The 24,098-nt window shown below is 39.7% G+C and overlaps 2 protein-coding genes across 3 annotated transcripts in view; one reads left to right on the forward strand and one right to left on the reverse strand.

The window, feature by feature from the left end:
• Window positions 1–8,090, forward strand: TEFM (transcription elongation factor, mitochondrial). Of its 2 annotated transcripts, none has more exons than XM_081320915.1 (4): window positions 1–115; window positions 4,059–4,483; window positions 6,053–6,199; window positions 7,403–8,090. In XM_081320915.1, the coding sequence occupies exons 1-4, from the start codon at window positions 79–81 to the stop codon at window positions 7,841–7,843; spliced, it is 1,050 nt and encodes a 349-aa protein (XP_081177041.1). In that variant the 5' UTR covers window positions 1–78; the 3' UTR covers window positions 7,844–8,090. The 2 variants fall into 2 exon arrangements, with proteins under 2 accessions (XP_081177041.1, XP_081177040.1); XM_081320914.1 differs by lacking the exon at window positions 1–115 and adding an exon at window positions 2,020–3,070.
• Window positions 8,091–8,121: 31 nt separating this feature from the next.
• ATAD5 (ATPase family AAA domain containing 5) overlaps window positions 8,122–24,098 on the reverse strand; it is a 35,396-nt gene continuing 19,419 nt past the window's right edge. The window contains exons 15-23 of the mRNA XM_081320902.1: window positions 23,877–24,038; window positions 21,141–21,253; window positions 20,186–20,279; window positions 16,933–16,997; window positions 14,950–15,115; window positions 11,553–11,731; window positions 9,888–10,714; window positions 9,151–9,315; window positions 8,122–8,937 (exon numbers count right to left, since the gene is read on the reverse strand). Coding sequence (XP_081177028.1) covers window positions 8,865–8,937; window positions 9,151–9,315; window positions 9,888–10,714; window positions 11,553–11,731; window positions 14,950–15,115; window positions 16,933–16,997; window positions 20,186–20,279; window positions 21,141–21,253; window positions 23,877–24,038 — 1,844 coding nt within the window. The 3' untranslated portion in view covers window positions 8,122–8,864. The remainder of the gene's footprint in view (window positions 8,938–9,150; window positions 9,316–9,887; window positions 10,715–11,552; window positions 11,732–14,949; window positions 15,116–16,932; window positions 16,998–20,185; window positions 20,280–21,140; window positions 21,254–23,876; window positions 24,039–24,098) is intronic.

The raw sequence follows: 24,098 nt of genomic DNA on the forward strand, positions 1-24,098 counted from the left end.
TTGATTTCGGGGACCGGGCAAACAGGATACGGGGGAGAGGAGGAAAAAGCGCGTGGCGCCGGTTAGAAGAAGGCGAGGATGAGCCTGAAGCGCCTTCCCGAGCTCTTCTGGGGCGGTAAGGAGGCGGCGTGGGGAAGCGCTGCCCTTCAAGCGGCCGTTTCTGCAGGCGTTGCTCGCGGAAGGGACCGCGGAGTTTGCAGAGGGCCTCGTCTTTTAAAGTGGGAAAGCGAATGTTGCCAAGCTTGAGAGATCAGAAAATAACGTCTTGGCCGCTGCTGCTGCCGCCCGGGAAATCGAAGTACAGGTAATCCTCGATTTACAACAGCTCGTTTAGTGACCAGAGTTACAAGGCCACTGGAAAAAGTGACTTATGAGCGTTTTTCACACTTAGGACCATTGCAGCATTCCCCGTGGTCATGTGATCAAAATTAAGATGCTTGACAACTGGCTCGTACTTAGGACGGTTGTTGTGTCCCAGGTTCATTTTTTTTAAAAAAAAATCCCATTTATATCCCGCCCTTCTCCGAAGACTCAGGGCGGCTTACAATCTAAGAAGCACAAATCTTTTGATCCCCTTTTGCGACCTTCTGACAAGCAATGTCAATGGGAAGCCAGATTCACTTAACAACTAGGTTACTAACTTAACAACTGCAATGACTCACTTAACAACTGTGGCAAGAACAGTCGTAAAATGGGACAAAACTCACTTAGATGGGCAAGAGTGGTGGTGACACTGGTAATGCATTTGCATGCAGGAAATGGAATTACCGTGGTATCTGCCCTGTTAATTACATGCTTGTAATATACATAAGCGATCCCCGGAAATAAATGAAGATATGCCAGGTTTTTTTTCAATTTGGTGCCCTCCAGTTGTGTGGGGAATTTGTAATTCATCACAACTGGAGGACACCTTTGGAGAAAGCTCCTTCAATGTATTTGGTTTAAGTGGTTAAGGCACCAGGAAAGAAAGTGGAAGACGGGAGTTCTAGTCTCCTTAGGCATGAAAACTCGCTTGTGACCTTGGACCACTTTTATCTCTCAACCCTACCCGCCTCACAGGGTTGTGGTTGTGGGGAAAATAGGAGGAGGAAGGAGTACAGGTAGTCCTCAATTTATGTAAATAATCGAGCCCAACATTTCTGTTGCTAAGTGAGACATTTGTTAAGTGAGTTTTTCCCCATTTTATGACCTATCTTGTCACATTTGTTAATGGTTGTTAAGTTAATAACATTGTCAAGTGACTCTGGTTTCCCCATTGACTTTGCTTGTCAGAAGACAGTAGAGGGAGATCACATGATCCTGGGACACTGAAACCATAAACACCAGTCAATTGCCAAGTGTCTGAATTTTGACCACGTGACCATGGGGAAATGCTGCAATGGTTGTAAGTGTGAAAAACGGTCATGAGTCATTTTTTCCAGTGGTGTTGTAACTTTGAACGGACACTAAACCAACTGTTGTAAGTTCGGGACTACCTGTATTAGGTATGTTTGCTGCCTTGAGTTACTGTATTTCTAAAAAGAATAAAGACGGGATAAAAATAAATTTGGTTTTAATAGGGGACAAGAAATACATTCTGTGCATGTGCTTCGGGGGCCAGCACATATTGGCGGCATGTCTTTATGGATTATCTGAAAATGGATGTTAGCCAATGGGTCTAAATTTTTTAATTTAACAATTAGAGTGGAGCAAATTGCTTGGATACAGTTTTCTCTGGTAGGTTCACTTTGCTGTGAAAACGCTTGTAAAATCTTGTTCCTTGGTAGGATCAGTAATGATGGATAAACTCCCCAAAATAATAGAGAACTGTTCACTTTTACTATTGAATGCATTTTGGAGTGTATTTGAGAATAGAGCTGGGAAGAGATAAAAAAATTGAAGGGTATAATGTAATTTGGAGCACACATGTACATATAGAATCTTTGGGAACTACTTAAACCAAATAGGTCCTGGCCTGTGATCGTATATCAGCTGCAAAGGGCAGTTATAGGAGCCCAGGAAAAGATGCACCCATTTTGTTTCTTGAAAAGTGCTATGTGCTGTGCCATTAATGCTTTGAATCACATTTTGCATTTTCAATCCAGAAATTTGCAGAGAGATATTTATTATCTTTTTGCATATGGTCTTGAGGTTTACTTGGGTTTGGGCAATGCTCAGTATAAACAGAGATGGGACATACCATGACTTATTTTGGAAAATACTTACCCCTCTTCTTTTTTAACTGGCACTTTTTGAGATTTAGTTGAACAGATTAAATTGCTTTTTATTATCATAGCTTTACCATTGAACAAACCTAAGTTGAACTAATGAGTATCTGTTGTCACTTGACCTAGTAACATTTATCAAATATCGGAGGTGAGAGACAGTCATATTTGGTGCCCACACAATTTACATTAAGTGGTTTGCTTAACTATAGTTTGGTCAATAAATTACCGTTGGCTGTGTTTGCAGGATGTGCTCAGCTAAAAAGTATAGTAAATATATTAAACATGTATTACCATTTTGTGCTTGCACTTTGTAGTTTTATGGAGTTCCCTGATTGCAATATGATTCAGCAATTGAGGTTTGCAACCAAAATTGAGTAACTAGAAATCTTAACTAAGGCCTGTTTCATGTTCACACAGTATTGTGAGTTAAAAAATGGGGCATATAACATTGAGTTTTTAGCTTTGCACATCAGCCATATTCAGATAGTTTGTTTAGTTTGTTTAGTCACTGTTCGAAGTTACAATGGCACCAAAAAAGTGACTTATGACTGTTTTTCACAGTTACAACTGTTGCAGCATGCCCACAATCCTGATTAAAATTCAGGTGTTTGGCAACTGGACCGTTGCTGTGTCCCAAGTTCATGTGATCACCTTTTGCAACCTTCTGACAAGCAAAATCAGTGGGGAAGCCAAATTCACTTAGCAACCGGGTTACTAACTTATTAACTGCAGTGATTTACTTAACAACTAAGGCAAGAAAGGTTGTTAAATGAGGCAAAATTTTTGGGCTCAATTGTGGTCATACGTTGAGTACTACCTGTGCAGCCTAAACAAACAAAGTAACAGCTGGATTCACACAACAGGTAGGTTAATATTTTAGCCTATTTAAAAAGGGAATTTTAATTTTAAATATTTGCTGATATTTTAACTTCTGTTTTACAGATGACAATTGAAGATCAAAGTAATCATTTTAAGAAAATTTATTTTGTTTATTAAATTCACATGCTGCCCTATCTCATAGAATGAATCTGGGCGGCTTACAATTGCATAAAAGCACGAGTATAAAAACTTCACAAGCATTAACAACAATTAAAAGATTAAAACCCAAAATTTGCTATCAGTAATCCAAATCCAACTGATTTCATTAGGATTTGAAAATGGCTTATTTGTTCCAGTTGAATACTAGAGGCTAATCTTTCGGCAAAACTCTAGGCTTTTTGCTAATAGGAAATCAATTTCTGAATTCTCTTTATCATTTAGTATTTTATATGAATCCGGACAATTGTGGATTATTAATAAACTATGTCTACAGTAGATCAGCTTCAATGGTAGTGTGTAAAGGCTTTCCTGAATGTAGAAAGCTGATCACTTTCCCTTACCCCATGCCTCCCAAAAAACAACATAACATTTGGGGCTATTGTAGTAAAAGAGAAAATGAGTAAGGACAGAAGAGGTCTAAATTCAATAGTTCTGGGAAAAAATATCTGTTCTCATAAATGAACAAAAATTGAACAAAAAAAGGGATAAAATGGTTCAGCTTTTAGTAGAATGTTTAGGACAGGTCTTCAAACTTGGCCCTTTTATGACTTGTGGACTTCAACTCCCAGAATTCCTCAGCCAGCCATGCTGGCTCAGGAGTTCTGGGAGTTGAAGTCCATGAGTCATAAAAAGGCCAAGTTTGAAGACCCCTGGTTTAGGATGGGTAATACTTTGAAGAATTCCCACAAGAACCGAGAAAAGCGTCTTAGCATTTCTAGTAGAATAACTAGGAACCTGACTTCATCAGTAAATGCTTGAACTAATTTTGTTACTGACGGTAGTGGAATGACTGAAATCTCCCTTTATTTTCAGGAAGATGCTTTCTTCAGGTTCTGCTTCCTTCATCTCAAGGTCTTTGGTATCATAAGAAATCTACCTGTGCCCCAATACAGATCTCGCCGTCAGGAACTGAAGCAAAAGTTGGAATAGATGCCTTGTTTTCTTCGGAGCAGCAATCTGTTATTTTGCGATTTCTCAATTCAGCATCCAAAGAAGAACTCTCTACTGTTAAACTATTGCAAGGGAAAAAGTCTTTTAATGTCATAGAGTATAGAAACAAGCATGGGCCATTTCAGGAATTACAGAGTTTACTGCAAGTGCCTTCTTTTCACTATAAAACAGCCCTTAAAGTATGCAACTTTATTCTCAACCCTCTGGAAAAAGAAGAGAAAAAAACATGCACTCCGATGTCTGCAAGGAAATGCATCAGTCCTGCAGTTAAAATAAGCAGGTTGAAGGTAACAATTTTCAGCAGGAATCAGTATTTCCCCTACATCCGAATGTAGAGTTCACCTTTGTGCAATGGAGAGTTGCCCTTTCAACATAGCTGCCTTTCCAAAGTTTAATAATTGAATATTATTGTGTAGTGTGACTTATTTTCAAGGGGAGAGAATAGTGGAGACTCAAACAGACTTGATTGTGAGAAAAATCACTTGTGAATTACTTTGCATTTTGAGGTACGTTGATAAATGATGCCAGGGTAGAAGTGCTTGTTAAGAAAGCTTTAAACTCCTTGGCAGAGGCCGAAATCCAAAAGCAATTCTTTTCCAAGCAGGATTCTCAGAGTTCTCTTTAGTACATTTTGCTTAACACTTCCAGTTCCCTTTGCCTGCTTACAAAATAACTCCTAACGCTGCTAAATACCTGTGATTGTAAGTCTGTAAACACCAGGGTGCATATCAGATTTACAGTGTTCTTCAATTAAGAGTGTGTGAGGTTACGAAAAAACCTAGGTTAGAAGTTTGTCTGCCTTCTGTATCTGAATGTGGCTTTTTTGCATCTTAAGATTGACAAAATTATATGAAATGATAGGAACACAGAGTCATTCTAGAAGAATTGAGACTACTTTAATAAAAGTTAATTCATTTATTTAGAGAATTTTTTATGGCTGCTCACTCACTCTCGGTGACTGGGCGGTTTACAAAAATATGCCTGGTGATTTTTGGGTGTTTTCAGTAGATCCTTCTGCACTAACACAAACTAATATTTACAGTTCAGTTCCAGAAATAGCTCACTCGATACAGGCCAGCAATTAAAAGCATAAGGAAAAGTTCCTCAAATGTGTCCAGATTCACAACTGGTCTTTCAGGTTGGGAATTTTAGGAGTGATACTCGCAGTTCTGGAGTGTACAGGTTTAGGGACTGCTACGTCAAAAGTGTGCATGAAAATTCTCAACCATTTGAGTTTATGATTGATGACCATCTTTAGGATTAATATGCCTTTAGAATTAATAACCACCCTGTCTTTGCTTTGTATTAAAAATCCAAATAAATGTAAATAAATGCTGTTACAAGAATTTTGTAGCTATGTTCAGGAGCAATTCCATGTTCTCTAGTAAGTGAAGGAAAGGAAAAGCAGGTAGTTCTTGACTTATAGCCTTTCCTTTCAATGACTCTTTGAAGTTACATCGGCAGCGAAAAAAATGACGACTTTTTCACACTTATGACTGTTGCAACATCCCCAGTCACGTGATCAAAATGTGGACACTTGGCAACTGGCATGTATTTATGACAGTTGCAGTGTCCCAGGGTCACGTGATCACCTTTTTGCAATCTGACAAGCAAAGTCAATGGGAAAGCCAGAATCTCCTTACAGCCATGTTATAGTTTAACAACTGCAGCGATTCACTTAACTGTGGCAAGATAGGTTGTAAAATGGGACAAAACTCGCTTAACAACTGTCTTGCTTAGCAATAGAAATGTTGGGTTCAATTGTAAGATGAGGACTACTTGTATCTTTACTTACACCAGAAAACCTGTGGCTGTAAATAAATATTTAAATGCCAACACCTTTTTTTCCTTTTCAGACTGCTAAGAGTATTGTATCTATTGTCTTTGGCGTGCAAAAAATTTCATGGGCTCATGTTGACAGACATTTGGTTGTTCAGAACTGGCATTTGGAAAAATACAGAAATAAGGAAGAAACATTCACACCAGCAACCTACCTTGATACAGTAAGCCATCTTATGTTGTCTTGGTTGGGTCCCCTTTTTCATTCTCGAAGTGTTTTACAGCAGCTGGGAGGTCTGTATGTCACACGTGAACTCATGATTTTAGTTTTGTCACAGCCACCCACAGTCTTATGGAATTGGCATCCAATAAATAATATCATGTGTGAATGACTTTTGTTAAGCCCTTGTGCGACCCGGTTCCCAATGGGCCTGGCTGCAACCCAGGGGTTGGGGGCCCCTGTTCCAGAGTGTTTTTGCAGCGATACGCACAAAATAGCATGTCCAGCTAGCAAAAATCTGCCAGATCTGTAGCCCGCTTTTGAGTAGAATATTAGATAGATAACCTTTATTGTCATTTTTTTCCCTTTGGCCACAATGGCACACATTAAAAATGAAATTTAGTTGCTTCCTCTCAAAAGTATATACATACATAACACACATTTAAAACATACTATATACAACGTATGTATAGACCTACACCCTTACATATAAGTAACATATAAATAATCCCATCTAGAGGCAGTTTTTGATGGACCAATTCATTCTTTACCAAGTTAAATCTATCTTTCCCAGCATTAGGCTCTTCTCCAGTGAGTCCTTCCTTCTCATTAGGTGGTCAAAGTCTTTGAGTTTCAACTTCAGGATCTGGCCTTCTAAAGAGCAGTCAGGGTTGATCTCCTCTAGGACTGACCAGTTTGATCGCCTTGCAGTCCAAGGGACTCGCGGGAGTCTTCTCCAGCACCATAATTCAAAGGCCTCAATTCTTTGGAGCTCAGCCTTTCTTATGGTCCAACTTTCACAGCCATACATTGCAACTGGGAAAACCATGGCCTTGACTGTACGGACTTTTGTTGGCAGGGTGATACCTCTGCTTTTTAGTATGCTGTCTATGTTTGCCATAGCTTTCCTCCCCAGGAGCAAGCATGTTTTAATTTCTTGGCTGCGGTGATCTTGGAGCCCAGGAAAGTAAAATCTGTCACTACCTCCATTTCTTCCCCATCTATTTGCCAGGAATTGAGAGGGCCGGATGCCATGATCTTGGTCTTCTTAATGTTAAGTTTCAAGCCAAACGAAGGTCATTACTTCCCGAAAGCTATTTGGGGAACATATAAATACATTTCTTGTAGAGTAATGTAACCAATGCATGCTTTAGGATTCATGGTGCTGCATTATTCAAGTTTGATAAAACTGACTTGTTTGTTTCAGGTATCTACTATAATATCCAAGATTCCCGAAGCAGACTTTTATGTTCTGGAAAAAGTTGGACTTCCTCCCACAAATGCTGCCTTGTTTCCAGTAACGTTGCATCTTCGTATAATGGAAGCTGTACTTTATGCATTATTGCAAAAAAGTTTTGGAAAGGATGGAGAACCCCAAGTACTGAGCATGTCCCGGAATGCTGTAGGCAGATATTTTGGGCTGATGTTGGGAGAGGCACGAATTAGTGGAATGGACCTTGTAAAACAGTTTCTCTTGGACTCCGCTAAACAAACATCCCATGTGAGCTTTGCAAACAACGTAGCTACCAGGCAAATGCATGCAATGTTGGGTAATCCATGGAAAAGAGAGGAGGAACTATGTGATTCGTTACTGCAGGCTATAGCTTTCTATGAGCTTCTGGTATTAGAAACCAATGAAATGCTTTAAGAATTAAATAAATTCATGATTGTGCAACTTCTGGATTGTACAATAGATCTGTGACATTTGATGTACCGTTACAAACATTGAAGTAATCTTGAGGTGTTAATGTCAAAATTATTTTCTATTCTCAGCTTATCTCACCCTCCCTAGCTTTAGATAACAAACACATTCAAAATGAAAAAAATATATATAATTAACATGTTTTGGATCAGTGACAAGCAACAAATAAGCAACCTGTTAAATGTTTCAAAGCCACATATTGTATGTTTGGTAGAAGATGCTAAATGCTTAACCACATATTACCAAGAAGTTTGTTTAAAACATAAGAGTGGTTTTAATTACTTTTCCATACAAAAAGACGTCAGAGAAGTGAGCAGTGGAGCCCAGAATTTGCATTTTTACATCACAAAATCACCATATAAAACGTTAAGCCCTCCCTTCCAGATATTTTATTTTATTGTAGGGATATAAACTTTTAAAAAACAAGCCTTGGTACAACAATAAAATGGTATAAAAAGATTTACAGAAATACATAAACAGCTGCATAGAGCTGTAAAGGGATGTAAAAAATTTGCTGTTTCCCTCATAGCCTTTTCCTGCTCGAGACAAATGTTCAGGGCTGCGCATGTGGAGATGCATCCAACACACCAACCATGTCAATTTAAAGCAGGGCAATTGTTGAATGTCATCTGTTAACATTTGGTTAATCTGGATCTATTGTTAGATCAATTCAAATAGATGCTTTTTAAAAGCTTATCACTACATCAACTGACTTGAAAAACATGTGGCTTTCTGGTGTTAAGATGTTTATTAACATCAGAAAGCCACATCTTTTTCTCAACTCAATCAGCTGTCTTTTTTTTAAAGAATTTATCTGAATTGATCTATTGTTATTCAAATTAAAAGCTGACCTGGAATGTGGAAAGTAATTAGTTGGTACATCTGCATCCTTCATAAATAAAGATTAAAAATATAATTGTCTTTTGAATATACATTTCTATTTACAATGCTATTCTTGGCCACTGTTTTAAGGAAAGTCAGTTGCCAGGCTGTTCAAAATTTCTTTGGGAAGATGAATTCCTTCCAGGTAGTGAAGAAACCTGTTTGGGAGGAAAAAAAATAGCAGTTCAGATTTAAGCATCAACATGAAAACATTTTGATCATTTTTAACCATTTATAATTTTGTCTTTTGTCTGAAACTCAGATACATACGCACGTTGTATTCCAACATACCAGAAAGTAAATCCCTTTTAATTCATTGAGATTTACTTCTATAGAAATCTGTCCAGAACGGAGCAACTATAGGTACTTACCTCCTCTTTGTCTTCCCCTGTTCTTTCTGTTTCTCTGATTTACAAATGTTGCGAAGAATTGGCAGATATTCCATTACACTGGCTTGTCTGTTATTAAGACTTAAAGGTGTACTGGAAAACACAGTTTTAATTAATTCCATCCTCTTCTGTGCATTATAGAGAACACTGTAAAAGAGAAGTACATGATATATTTTCCATCGCAGTTATATTTTTAGAAGTGAGTATCTACAGCAGATTGTTGAATTAATATCTTAAGTTTCCTAATTCTTTCCTTGTACTCCGTAAGAAAGCTGGAATATCCTTTTTTTTAAAAAAATAAAAGTCTCAGGAATCATGTAATAAGCAGAGATTAAGGCTGGATATTAAATGTAAAAGATATACAAATGAATGCTAAATCTTCCATTCTCATTTTACTACTTCTAAGCCCTTATCTAAGTTAGATGAGAGAGCAGCAGCTTGGATAAGCGTAATTTTTTTTTCATGTATTAAACAAGTTTACTTCTAAAACAATTTTGTTGATAAAACTGCTCTCCACCTTAGAAATTAATGTGCCAATGTGAGTCTCTGCCTTCAGTGTCTTGTTTCAAACTCAATTTCTCCTAACAAGAGCATTTTATATCCAGCCCTTAATGAAAATAATATAAGCTCTTCGTTCTCTTTAGGGCTTCTGCTTTACCTATTAAGGACACCCTTTTGCCATTTCGTTCTGTAAAACCTAAGAAAAGTTTTGACTTTACCTGGAATTAGCTGTTGACCGGCCAAAGTATAAATCAGCTCGTTCTTTTGAAACATGGAGAGTGAGTTCTTCAAATTCATTCTTCCCGAGCGTTTTACTACAGTTCAAGCAACTTTTCATGATTTTTGAAATGCTCTTAGAGCATTTGTTAAAACTTAATGCCTCCATTGTTGCTTTTAGTTCGCCAGAGCTTTGAGAACTCCACCAGTCAGTGTCCTCCACACTAAATTCATCAGAGAGACCATTTTTTATTTTCCCTTTAGTCCAGATAAAATCTTCATATTTGCCAGCCTCCTTTGATGCCTGGGTGGGCTCAGTGAAACAACAGTCCAAGAAAGACATATTGTCCAGGAATTCAGTTAAGGAATTTAAACACTGGAATATAAATACAGAATCTTTTGCATGGACTGATGTTCCATCCTTCAGTGCCATTGTGCCAACATTTGTAGGTTCCACTTGGCCTGCTTCTTCTAAGCATGAAGTGCTTGTGTCGGTTGATAGTGTTACAAACCCAGAGTAATTTAATCCACGTTCAAATAAATCGCTGTCGTCCAATACAGCCATTTTTTTCGGACATTTTGATCGTTTAGCCTTCTTCATAGGAGGGGCTTCCTCTACATACTCAACATCAATGCATGTACTATTTGAAGCCTTTTCTGCAATAAAGCTACACGCCGGACTGGCTATTTCAATTGCTTCTGGAATTATATTAAGTGGCAAAGATGAGATGATTTCAAGGTTGCTATAAATAAAATCTGTATTCCTCATCTGGAATTCTGTGAGCAGATGTATCAGTTTGTTCCAATCTTCTTTTGTTCTAAATTCACGCTGTAGAGAAATCATTAGTTCATTATCATTAACAGGGGAAAAAAGAGATTTGGAGCCTATTTTGATTTTAAAGGCGCGTCTTTAATCTCGCCAGAAATAATTAATAAAATCAGATACACCGAAATCTATCAGAAACGGACACTGGTGTTTTGGAAAAGTAATTTTCTAAATGTGGTTACTTAACTCTGTAGAATTAAGTTTCTTATAATTTCTGTCTTTTAAATTGCCTTTTTATTCATACGGGGAGCCATCGACTTACAGCCATTCATTGAAACACCTTTCGAAGTTACAACCGTGGTGAAAAATGACTTACAACCACTCCTCTCATTTATGACTGTTGCAGCATCCCCAGTCACGTGATCTAAACATGGGCACTTGGCCACTGACATGTATTTAGGATGGCTGCAGTATCCCCAGGGTCGTGCGATTACTATTTGTGACCTTCCTGGGGGGGGGCTCCCACCAACAAACCAGTGGAGGAAGCCAGATTTGCTTGGTAACTCTGATTCACTTAATGACTATAGTAAAAGGTTGTAAAATCAGGCGTGACTCAATGACCATATCGCTTAGTGATGGAAATTCCAGTTCCAATTGTGGTCCTAAGTCGAGAAATACTTGTACAAAGCCTGGGTGGATATATAGCACTTGTAGGTTAAATTTTTTTTAAAAAAAGTCCAGTGAGGTTCCCTTGCTCACTGACCATGTAATACAGCTGAAGGAAAACAAATCCAAAGGCAAGGGAGAGAAAATGGCCTAGCAAGGTTCCTGGACAGGAACGTTCCATGCTGCAACATTTGGCTGAGGGTACATTTCTTGTTAAGCATTTTAGTAGGCGTACCTTAAGAAATGAGAACAAATCTTCGGAAGGCAAAAATATGTTCTTAAGTCCAAGCAGATTCTCAGTGCAGCCAGTACTGCACTGTGGAATATTCTCAAGAATAGGTTTCGTTGGATTTGAGCTAGTTGTTCCTTTGATGGAAATGTCCTGCTGTACGCCACTGTCCTCTGACCTGTTCCCTGTACAAAAGAGTTTTAAAAGTTTAAGGGTGTTAAGCCAGGGTTATCTGGATGTACTTGAAGATACGTAACTACAGATAGTCCTTGGATCAGTCCATTTGTTCGGCGACCAGCCAAAATCACAACAGTGCTGAACAAGTGGTGCTTACCCTATAATCTAGCTGTGATGTGATTGCAACCTACAAACAAAGTCAATGGGGAAGCTGGTAGAAAATCAGAAATCAAGGACACATGAGGTCCTCCTTTAACGACCCACACAATCCTAGTTTAACTCTGGCGACTGTGACTGCCAGAACTGCAGTCACTGTGGGGTGTGATCATAGGACGTTATGCTTTATGTCATACAACAGTCATACAACAGTGGCAATTCCACCCCAACTGCCGTCATAAGCCAAGGACTTCCTGAATCTAAAGTACATGCAAAGTAAGATTTTTAGCAGATTTTTTTCAAATAATACTGATATTCTTTTTGATACTGATAACAGTATTTAAACTTTTTAATGTTGCCATTAGTTCTTTGTGTATTTCCCACATTAATATAGCAAGTTTTTCCCGGTAAGCTTAAAATTCACATTTTAAAATACATAATTCATTAAATTCATTTAAAATTTCTATTGCAGCATAGAAATAGAATAGAGCCGTGGTGGCGCAGTGATTAGAATGCAGTATTGCAGGCTAACTCTGCCGACTGCTAGGAATTCGATCCTGACTGACTCAAGGTTGACTCAGCCTTCCATCCTTCCAAGATTAGTAAAATGAGGGTTCAGATTGTTGGGGGCACTGTGCTGACTCTGCAAACCACTTAGAGAGGGCTGTAAAGCACTAGGAAACAATATATAAGTCTAAGTGCTATTGCTATTGCTAAATGTTATTTAAAAACGTTGTAACTGGCTAAGGTTTCTTTTTGCACTTGCATTCTGTTTGCCCATTTGCTCTTGCATTCATTTTCTTCAATACAATGAAGGCGTTCTAGCACATGCATTCAGCTTCTATGAGATGAGTTTTCTTACTGCGCCTGAACTGGATGGGCAGCATCTTCTGCAACATGGCTAACATTCTCATGCACGTGCGCAGAAGGGAGGAAGAGAAGGCACTATGAAGATTGTAACTGAGGTTGGTTGGGCAGGCCCCAGTAGGACAATGGTGGCTTAAGTGGAGGAAGGCAAATAATGCACTGTGATGACTGAGGGCAGGCAGTTGTGAAGCGGCCAGAACAGCTTGATCTTTAGAACACTCAGAACTTCTGAAACATTTAGAGTTTATTCCCAGCAATTTTTTCCCCATGTTGCATGTGTCTCTAGTTTCAGAAATGAGGGGACTAGTGTTATAATAGTTAGTGAAGTAGCGCTTTGTGAAAGCACAACTGTAGACAATCACTGCATTAAGGATAAAGAATGGCAGGTACCGATCTGGGGCTTTGACATGTAGATAAGAGGAGAAGCCCTTAAAAAAATGGCTGGCACCAAAGATGCAAAAAGAAGTCAAGAGTGTACTGTATAAAAGTTAAGAGTCAAGTTTGTAGCTGGCAACGCATTAAGACACTGACTGTTCTTGTGTAAGGCGTAAATGTTCCTACCACTCAATACTTGAGGATAGCAAAAGACCATCTATGTTCTTAAATTCCCAACAGATTGATATATCAGACCTCACTTAACTACGGCAACATAAATATATCAGAGCTAAATAAAAGATCAATCAATCGATCAAAATAGAGCTGGAAGGGACCTTGGAGTTCTAGCCCAACCCTCTGCTTAAGCGGGAGATCCTATACCATTTCAGACAAGTGACTGTCCAGTCTCTTCTTAAAAACCTTCAGTGGTGAAGCACCCACAACTTCTTGACAGCAAGCTGTTCGCCTGGTAAATGAGCATGTGCCATCCTCTAGTCAGAACGTGAATATCCTCCCAGTTTTGACCTCCTGGTTTTGGAAAATTATCTGGGGAACAGATCCTGAAGCAACTACTTCAAAGTAACTGGAGGGACCTGGATAGTTTACATACATTGTGGTCTGCCTACAGATACAGTTCTACCTCTACTGCCAGATTACTACAAGATCTGTAATCACATAGTCAGGTACATTCAAGCAGCCGACACAAAAGATAATCTGGCCCTCAGATTCATTGCTGTCAACAACGTCTAGAATTCTATCCTTTCAGTTTTGGTTATATATCAGTAATTCCATCCCATATTCACACTGTCACGTTTCTGCAAACTTTATTCTATTCCCTGCTTTTTCTCTTCTCATAATCTATTTAGAGGCCAACACAGTAACTCATCTCTTATTTATAGCAATAGCACTTAGACTTATATGCCACTTCACAGTGCTTTACAGCCTTCTCTAAGCGGTTTACAGACTCAACATATTGCCCCCAACAATCTGGGTCCTCATTTTAACCCACCTCGGAAGGATGGGAGGCTGAATCAACCTTGAGCCGGTCAGGATCGAACTGCTGGCAATCAGCAGAATTAGCCTGCAATACTGCACTCTAACCACTGCACCACTAGGACTCCACTTTGTACTGGAATTTGATACTATAAACATGTTTAAACATAAAAGCCTAAACCAGGTGCGTCCAAATCATGGCCTAAGAGCCGCATGCGGCCCTGGACAGCTAGTCTTGTGGCTCCACATACAGGGGTCTCAAACTCACATTTCATTGAGGGCCGCATCAGCATTGCAGTTGCCCTCAGGGGGCCGAGTGGGTATAGCCAGGGTGGGTGTGGCCTGGGTAGGCGTGGCTAAAGTGCGTATGGCCTACTGGGTGGGCGTGGCCAGCTCTACATCGTTGGCATCAAGGGTGCCTATGGGGGCCTGGGCAGGAGTGGGACAGATCTGAGGGTCTCTGGCAGAAGGAGGGTCTCTGGGCCAGGGCCAAGGCAGTGGGAGCCGTTCCCTCACTGTTTCCAGGAAGGCTTCGTGGGCCACATGAAACCACTTCGCGGGCCGGATCCGGCCCCCGGGCCTTGTGTTTGACATGTCTGCTCCACAAGATCATAAACTTTTAACATTATTATATGATTTATTTACATTAACTATAGTATATATTTCATATATATGAGTACTTCGGGAAAGGGCGGTATATAAATCCAAATAAATAAATAAATAAATATGCAGACCAAGACAATTCTTCAGTCAATCTGGCCCAGGCAAAGCAAAAGTTTTGTTTTATGTTTCATTCAGTTTTAAGTGAGTTGTAATTATGATAAGACTGTCATACCTTTTTCTTTCAAGTAACCAGCACCACTCTGGACCCAAAACTGTAAGTATAGAATACTCTGCCTGATGTCACAGTTATTCACAGTTAACAAGGCAGCAAAGTCTCTGATATTGGTTCTTAAATTCTCGGCCAAACACAGAACTTGGAGATAGCTAGCCACATTTATCTAAATATAAACAGATGAAAACATTAACAATACTTGCCTTTAGTAAACGTATCAAAGAATGCTCTATTACAAGACTACAAATTGTATTTATTTGCTAGTGATGTTAAAAATAGGTAGTAAGCCAATGAGAAAGTGTGATGTTAGATGATCTTTTCCACGTTTCCGTAATTTTGTTACACAATGCATTGTTTTTAAATCCTTAATATGCAATAGACAGCATATAGTACTGTACATTATAACTAAAAATGGGAACATTTATGATATGTAGAGTGCTGAATATTACAATGCAGATAAATAATACCTAGTTTCATAGCACAAAAACTGGATTTCATTTGGAAAACCAACCCAAAAAGCAGATGAGTATTTGAAGCAGATGAGTATTTGGGTGTGTGTTGTTTGTTTTTTGGCTTGAAGGCCAAACCACTGACAAGCACCTTGACGGCTGCCTATGAATATCTTTTGTAATGTCTGCCTTTATTTTATATCTACCAACTTTAAAAATAAACTTCAGCAATGTGGAGAGCTGGAAGATAGAGCGCTTTAACCCAAAAATGGAGAAACATCAGAGGAAAATATAACATGAAAGATGAAAGGATATGATGTGAGGAAGCCAATGCACAGTAAAGAGACAAAATGAGGAAAAAAAACTAGTTGGGAAAGTATAATTGCCACAAATTTTATTTTATTTATTTTATTTTAGTTGCATTTGTATACCGCCCTTTCCCTGAGGACTCAGGGCGGTTTACAGGGAATTAAAAATCAAAACATACAAAAGTTAAAACCAATTAAAAAGCATTAAATTCACCCTGTACACTAAAAACCCCAGTTAAAATTTTCTCCTCAGCCTGGGCCCGAGAGCTCAAAGAGCCAGGTCTTCAGGCCCCGGCGGAATGATCGGAGGTCGGGAGCAGTCCTCAGCTCCACCGGCAGCTGGTTCCAGAGGGCAGGCGCTCCCACTGAGAAGGCCCTATCCCTGGGTGTCACCCGCCGGCAATCTCTCACCGGCGGAACCCTGAGCAGACCCTCCCTGTGGGAGCGCACTGGGCGAAGGGCGTTTGATGCCGGCAGCAGGCATAGAGAGATGGGAAGAGCTTTGCGCGGTGCGGCACAGAAAAGGACAGAGGATCTGATAACTGCACCTTCTACTTTCCTATTTTAAAGCCATTATTCTATGGGGAAATACTATGGAGAATTTAGATTTCTGAGGAGGGGCCTCCTCAGTATACTGAAATACTCATATTCAGGTAGTTCTCAACTTATGCCCATTTGTTTAGTGACCAAGTGAAGTTACAACGGCACCGAAAGTGACTTATGACCATTTTTTACACTGACAACCATTGCAGCCTCCCGGGTCATGTGACCAAAAATTGGACGCTTGACAACTGGCATGTGTTTACGACGGCTGCAGTGTCCCAGGATCGTGTGGTCACCTTTTGTGATCTTCTGACAAAGTCAATGTCAATGGGTAAGCCAGATTCACTTAACAATCAAGTTACTAATTTAATAACTGTAGTGATTCATTTAATAATGGTAGCAAGAGAGGTCGCAAAATGGGGTAAAACTCATTAACGTTTTGCTTAGCAATGGAAATCTTGGGGTCAATTGTGGTCGTTAAGTCAAGGACTATCTGCAAAAATAGTCTATAACGTCTTTCTGCACATTAATGAAATGAAGTCCTTTGAGCGGATGGTATTTCATGGGTAATGTCATAAAATGGTTTTGTTAAATTGTTGCTACAGTTCTACCTGATACAGGTTTATCATACTAAGAAACTGTAATGAACAACCTTTTTGGAATTCTAGAATTGAAAAACTTACCAAAGAAGGTACTCTGAACGTGATCTGCTCAAAGCAGCCATCAAACGTTTCACTGAACAACGGATCTATGCAAAAGATTCATAATAAAGGCTTTTACCATATTGTCATACAGAATTATTTTTGCTTTTATAATACAGATAGGAAAATATTTGAAAGCCGGTATTAAAATACCTTCTTCATAGTGGCTGTGTAGAAATAAGTCAGCACGCTTGGGAGCACTGAACTTACTAGAAGTATTTGTTTATATTGAAATTATCAATATAAGGTTACTTCTTGGTTATACAAAGTACAAAATTCAATGTAAGTTGAGACTGTAAGTTAAGAAGAGACTGGACAGCCATTTGGTACAGGGTTTCCTGCCAGAGCAGGGGGTTGGACTAGATGACCTCCAAGGTCCCTTCCAATTTTATTATTATTATTACTATTACTATTATTATTAATTATTATTCCCAATAAATGGAAGAAGCATAAGGTTCGCTGCCATAACTTGTTAATAACATAACAGCCATTTGTCCAAAATGTGCTCGAGCAGGGGGCAGGACTAGATGACCTCCAAAGTCCCTTCCAACTCTGTTATTCTATATCATAAATGGTAAAATGGGATAGATAGAAATCTTGGGCCTTTTGAGTGCATACTTACCAGTATAAGTATGTTTTCCATATATAATCTTTTCACTCAGATTTTCCTTACTTGGACATGCATACAAAAAGAGAATACCCATCTTTACTCACACTTATCTATATGGCTATATAGATACCCAGCTTCCTCTGTGGGCACAATCATAATTCTTCTCTCATTCACATCCATCTGGATACTCATACCCCCTACCTTCTCCATCCTCCAACAACAAGCTTAATACATGGATCGTCCCTGTTTAATAACCACTCATTAACCAACTGTTCAAAGTTACAACAGCATTGAATAAGTGGTACTTATGACTGGTCCTTCAAGTTCCAGCTGTCCCAGTCTGCCCACCAATGATGTGATCATGATCTCAGCAAATGGCTCCACCCTTATGATGGTTGCAGCGCCCTGCAGTCATATAATCACCATTTGTGATCATCTCTGCTGACTTCCCTTAAGCAAAGTCAGCGGGGAAGCTGGTATGGAAGTCTGCAAGTAGTTCCTGGCGCTTTCTTGTACACCCTCCAAACACCCACCCTGTATCTAGCCACAGCAGCTACTGCTCTGCCTCCCTGCACTTTTCATCAGATTCCTTCAACCCGGCCGTGCTCATGCTATAGCAGCCACTTACTGTTCTGTCCCAGCCTATGTGAGTCCTTGTTAGGCTCACAAGGAGAAACCCCTCTTCCAAGAAACAGGCAGGAACCGCAAGAAAAAAAACCAACCCTTTATTCTCACAGACCTGAGTCAATGTCCAAGGCAAACAAACACAGTCCACAGAAACTCCATCCTCAACACGAACGGTTGCCTTTGGTAACCAGCACCTCCCACACCTTCCCTTTTATAATTCAGCCAAGGCGTGGCTTCCTAATGTCTTCTCCTTTGCCTTTGGAGCCACCTCATTGCATTCCTCTGTCCTACTTGCTTCTCTTGCCTGCGCGCTAGGGCATCCGGGATTTTTCCCAGCTGTTCTTCATCACTGTCCAACTCAGGCTCCCAGCAAAGCTGTGTCTCAGCCTGAGCACGAGTAGAGGGGCCAGGCTCTCTCTCTCTCTTTTTTTTAATCCCATTTATATCCCGCCCTTCTCCGAAGACTCAGGGCGGCTTACAATCTAAGCACAAATCAATGTGCTTAGCAATAGCCTTCATTCTATGTATATGCCTGCTTACTAGGGCTTTCGGGGGCCCCCAAGCGGCATTATTACAGTCAGCTTATTGCCCCCAACAATCTGGGTCCTCATTTTACCTACCTCGGAAGGATGGAAGGCTGAGTCAACCTTGAGCCTGGTGGGATGCAAACCTGCACTAATTGCAGGCAGCTGGTGTTACTTAAGGAGGCATTAGCCCACTGCTCCACCCACTGCTCTTTGTCAGACTGTAAGTCTTGGAGCTCCTCAGAGCCTTCCTCTGACTCTAATGTCATTCTAGGTCCCTCCTCCTCATCTGATTCCTCAGACCCAGCTGCCAGATCCACTGGCTGGCAAGGAATCACAACACTTACCCACCTGCCAGCCTGCTTGTGAGGCACTGGGAACTTGCAACCTCCTGCCGGCTTGCCCATTGACTTTGCTTATTGAAAACCAGCAGCACATTGCAAACAGGTCCTTGCTTAACTACCTGAAATCCCTACTTAATGTTGGCAACAAGGATTGCCATCACTTTATGACCACATTGCTTAGGGACAGAAATCCCAGTCGCAATTGCTGATGTTAAGCAATGACTACCTCAATATTCACAAGAAGGAAAAAGAAAGCCACGAAGCCCCCATTTTCTCCCCGAGGAAACCAGAGAGAGATCAATGAAAATTGATTTTACAACACTGTTTAGGGGACTCTACAAGAAAACTGACAGTATAGAGGAAATTAGTTTCCTGATAAAAGTTAAAATGGTTCGGAAAATATTGAAGAATCAATTTACCATACAGCAAACTGTTTCTTATTTTCCTGAACTAGCCCTCAAGGACATTGAAATTTCTGTTTTGTTCCACATAACTCCCCTAGAACTATACCTAGTAATGCACTCTCAAAATTTTGTACTATTCTTGAGGGGGAAATACTTGGTAATCAGTACCACCTGGGAACTGCACATCCTCAAAGAAATCTATTCTTCACAGAGTCCTTGGAGCCCAAATAAAAACAGATAAACAAAAAAAACAAACAGATAAATGGCAAAAACTGCAAAGATCATCCAATCCGATGGGATGCTGGCACTCTTGTCCAAAAACTCAAAGCATCTCATGTGGGATAACATGAGATAGCATTTTGCAAACGTTATAGTTATTTTTTAAATTTAATTTTGGGACCCTGAAAACTCCTATGGGAGTGGGACAAGTTTATGCTCTGGCACCCACAGTCACCCCGCGCGGCCGATTACTTAATTTATGCACAAGGCCTCAAAATTTATTGATGATGCTACAGAAGGAAACTTGTTATCCTGAGGAACCATAATATTCTTTCAATGCACAAAACAGTAGCTAGGCAGCTCGTTTTTGGAACCGTCCTCTTGAAGTTAAAAGATTTCAAACAATGGTTTTAATTAAATTCTAGAACAGCGCCTTCAAACTGGATATTTAATGGAAGATTAAAGCAGCCACGCAGCTGCAGAATTACAGAAATGACAGTTGCTTACCATTGGTGGTTAGAATGACAGGTCTCTTGGTCGTGCTCATGAAGGTCTTTACTGCGTTTAGGAATCCAACATCTTCATCAAATATGATATCAACCTAGGAGAAGTGAAACATGTTTCTGTTATATATATATATATATATATATATATATATATATATATATATATATATATATATATATATATATAGTCCTCGACTTACAACAATTCATTTAGTTACAATGGCACTGAAAAAAGCGACATGACCATTTTTCACACTGTAGTATCCCCATGGTCATGTGATCAAAATTCAGATGCTTGGGAACGGACTCATATTTATGACGGTTGCAGTGTCCCGGGGTCATGGGATCACCTTTTGTAACCTTGAGACAAGCAAAGCCAGATTCAGTTAACAGTCATGTTACCAACTTAATAGCTGCAGTGATTCACTTAACAACAGGGGAAAGAAAGGTCGTAAAAGGGGGTAAAATTCACTTAAATGTCTCACTTAGCAACGGAAATGTTGGGCTCAGTTGTGGTCTTAAGTTGAGGACCACCTGTAGTTATCTTAGTTTTATGTAAGATTTTATGGATCTGTGTTGATTTGAAAATTAGGAAGCTACCTACTATAAATATGGGAGTAAAAAAAATAGTATTTTCAATTAAATATAGGACCTGAAAAGTAAGCAATGTGCAGTGATATATCAAGCAGCATAATATTTAGAATCACTAAGATTCTATTTATTGGAAGTAACAAAAGTTGAGGGGAATCTACATTCTGAACTAATAAATATAAAATTATATTATTATATTAATAATTAAAAATGTTGTAAGCCGCTCGATGTCACCATGTGAGAATTGGGCAGCCATATAAATGTGTTTTGCAATTAATTCATTTAAAAAAAATGGAGACAGATTTTGTCCTTTTTCCTTTATTCTGGATAGTAGCAGAAGGAATAGGATCTTCATTTAGTGTTACCTCTTCAAAGAGAATAAGAGAAGTTGCACATTTATTACTGGATTCTTCTTCCTTGTTTCTCCTTTTTCCTGATTTTAACTCTGTCTTTTTTTCAGTTAAGCTTCTCCTGTTTTCTGTGAAGAAAAAAGTACAATCAGATTTGTATCAGAAAGGAAAAAAGTAACACAACGCAGGGATGTAAAATTTCCTCAAAATTACAGATCCCCTGCTTTTAAAGCTTAATTTTACAATGACATGTAATACAACTGTGGATAGTTAGATTAGCTGGAAATAAAACAGAAGTAGTCCTCGGCTTAGAACAGTTCATTTAGTGGCCATTCGAAGTCATAACAGCCTGAAAAAAGTGACTTACAACCGTTTTTCACGCTTATGACCATTGCAGCATCCCCATGGTCACCTGATCAAAATTCACCCACTTGGCAATTGACTCGTATTTATGATGTTGGCAATGTCCCGGGGTCACGTGGTCACTTTTTCTTTCCTTCTGACAAGCAAAGTCAATGGGGAAGCCAGATTCATTTAACAACTGTGTTACTAACTGAATAGACGCACACTATTCACTTAACCACTGTGAGGCAAGAAAGTGTTGTGATTCAGGGTCAGCCTGTGGGTTCGGCAGTTGGGTCGGACGATTCAAAGGAGGAGGAGGGGGGGTGTTGGAGAGCTTGCTGAGGATAGCCTTGAGGCTCCGCAGAGCCCTCAGCCAGGCCCCTCCCACCTGGTCACGACGCAGACCCAGCTGTGTGAGCCTGACAGCGTGGATGAAGATGACCCACAGCTGGCTCTGTTCAAAGACGCCCGACGCAGGAGGCAGTGAGAAGCCACGCCTTGAACTGTTTAAAAAGGGGAATGTGTGGGAGGGCTGGTTTGCTGAAGGCAACCGTTTGAATAGCTCCTGTTTTCATGGTTCGTGTTTCTGTTTTGCTCTGTTTTATGTCAATAAATTTGGGAGGCTTAGTTCCAGCCTCTTGCCGTTTTGTAAAGGGGTTGTCTCTGCCTTTTCTGCAGGGCCGGTAGTAGGCTGGTACAGAACAGAAAGGTGGTAAAATGGGACAAAACTCACTTAAGATATGTTTGACTTAGCACCAGAAATTTAGGGCTCAGTTGTGGGTTGTATGTTGAGGACTACCTGTAGAGAAACTGACAACATACAGCAGCTGATGAAAATAACTGGCAGCAGGGATATTTGGCACGTTGCACCTCCTACAAGGTCAACAGCAGGAAATGTAACTCGTAAGGCAAGACAAATGTGTATTTATTTAATTAGTTTCATTGCCAGCTTGACTCCAGCCTGACCCTGAGCGGCTTACCATTAAAAATGGAAAAGCAGTACAAAAAAACCCACAAACCTTTGCATCCAGACCAGACACCTATCAGCATTTTACAAGTACACCAACCCAAAGTATAATTTCCAGAACATCATGGGGATATGATCAAATAAATCTCTGGGGAGTATTATTCCAGAAGACAGGCACCGTGACAGAGAGAGCCTGCTTTCTGGATCCCTTTAAATGGAATTGGTCAATCAAAGGGAGGGGGCAGACACAGTAGTATACAATCTATCGAGTTAAAAAAATATTGGAATTTCACCTGAGATATGAAGGCTGCCAGATCTTGCATGATTTTGGCAGTCTCACTGAGATCTTGCAATATCAGGTGAGGATATTGAAATCACCTACAATTTTAGTCATAATTAAAAATATATATGTTTGTAAATTCAGTGCTGATGCTTTTTGTACACCAAGTAGGGATGTCATGAATTTTATGTTGCCAACCTAAGAGAAGTAGAACAGTTTCTGGCTGATTTTTAAGTGCAGCTGCCTCTATCAAATCAATCAAATCAAATCAACCTTTATTTTCAGAGTACAACATGTGTACAATGAGATTGGCTGAGCCTCCCTTCGTGCACCCAACTCACAGTGAAGACAAAACAACAACACCCTAATCCAGTGAATCCTAATAACAAACACACAATCTTATTGCACCATGTGAACTTACTGCACAACGCGCCAGCCCTGCAAGTCTATCGTACTAGGTTGACATGGAATTATACACAACATCTACAAGGCTTCAAATATGAGTTTTGTTTCTGATTTGATTTGTTTAAAATGAAAAAAAATGAGACAAAGAGCTCATATTTCCTTCATCCCCAAAGATCATATGCTACAAGTTTTCAACATCTATAGCGGCTATCAGATCACTCGTTGCATCTAATTGTACCATTGAATCCATTTTTACAAGATAAATAAGCACTCTCAGTACTCTATTTCTAGTTTAATGAAGAGAAGAACTAGGGGTGACATGATAGCAGTGTTCCAATACCTCAGGGGCTGCCACAAAGAAGAGGGAGTCAAGCTATTCTCCAAAGTGCCCGAAGGCAGGACAAGAAGCAGCAGATGGAAACTATTCAAGGAGAGAAGCAACCTAGAACTAAGGAGACATTTCCAGAACAATTAATCAGTGGAACAACTTGCCTCCAGAAATTGTAGGTGCTCCAACACTGGAAGTTTTTAAGAAGAGACTGGACAGCTATTTATCTGAAATGGTATAGGGTTACTTGCCTGAGGAGGGCGTTGGACTAGATGACCTCCAAGGTCCTTTTCTTCATCATCAACCATTTGTCTGAAATGTTACAGGGTTTCCTGCTTGAGCAGAGGGCTGGTCTATAAGACCTCCAAGGTCCCTTCCAACTCTGTTATTTTGCATAAATGCATCTTATCATATGGTAAAGCTTACCTTTATTGCTCCTTTGTATTTTTTCTTCTTGATTCTTCAGTTTGGAAGTTATGTTAAAATATTTATCTAGTGTTTTGGGCATTAAGCCTTGCTTTAATCCAACTTTTCTGGGTGAAACTGGAAACTTCCTTGGGGACCACTCTTTTCTGGGAGATTGTTTTTCTATAAGAGCAAATTTATACATAAACTTACAACAGGAAAACATTAGCTTTTATATTACAA

Source organism: Vipera berus (assembly GCF_964194415.1).
Source record: "Vipera berus genome assembly, chromosome: 2".
Classification (NCBI taxonomy): Eukaryota; Metazoa; Chordata; class Lepidosauria; order Squamata; family Viperidae; genus Vipera; species Vipera berus.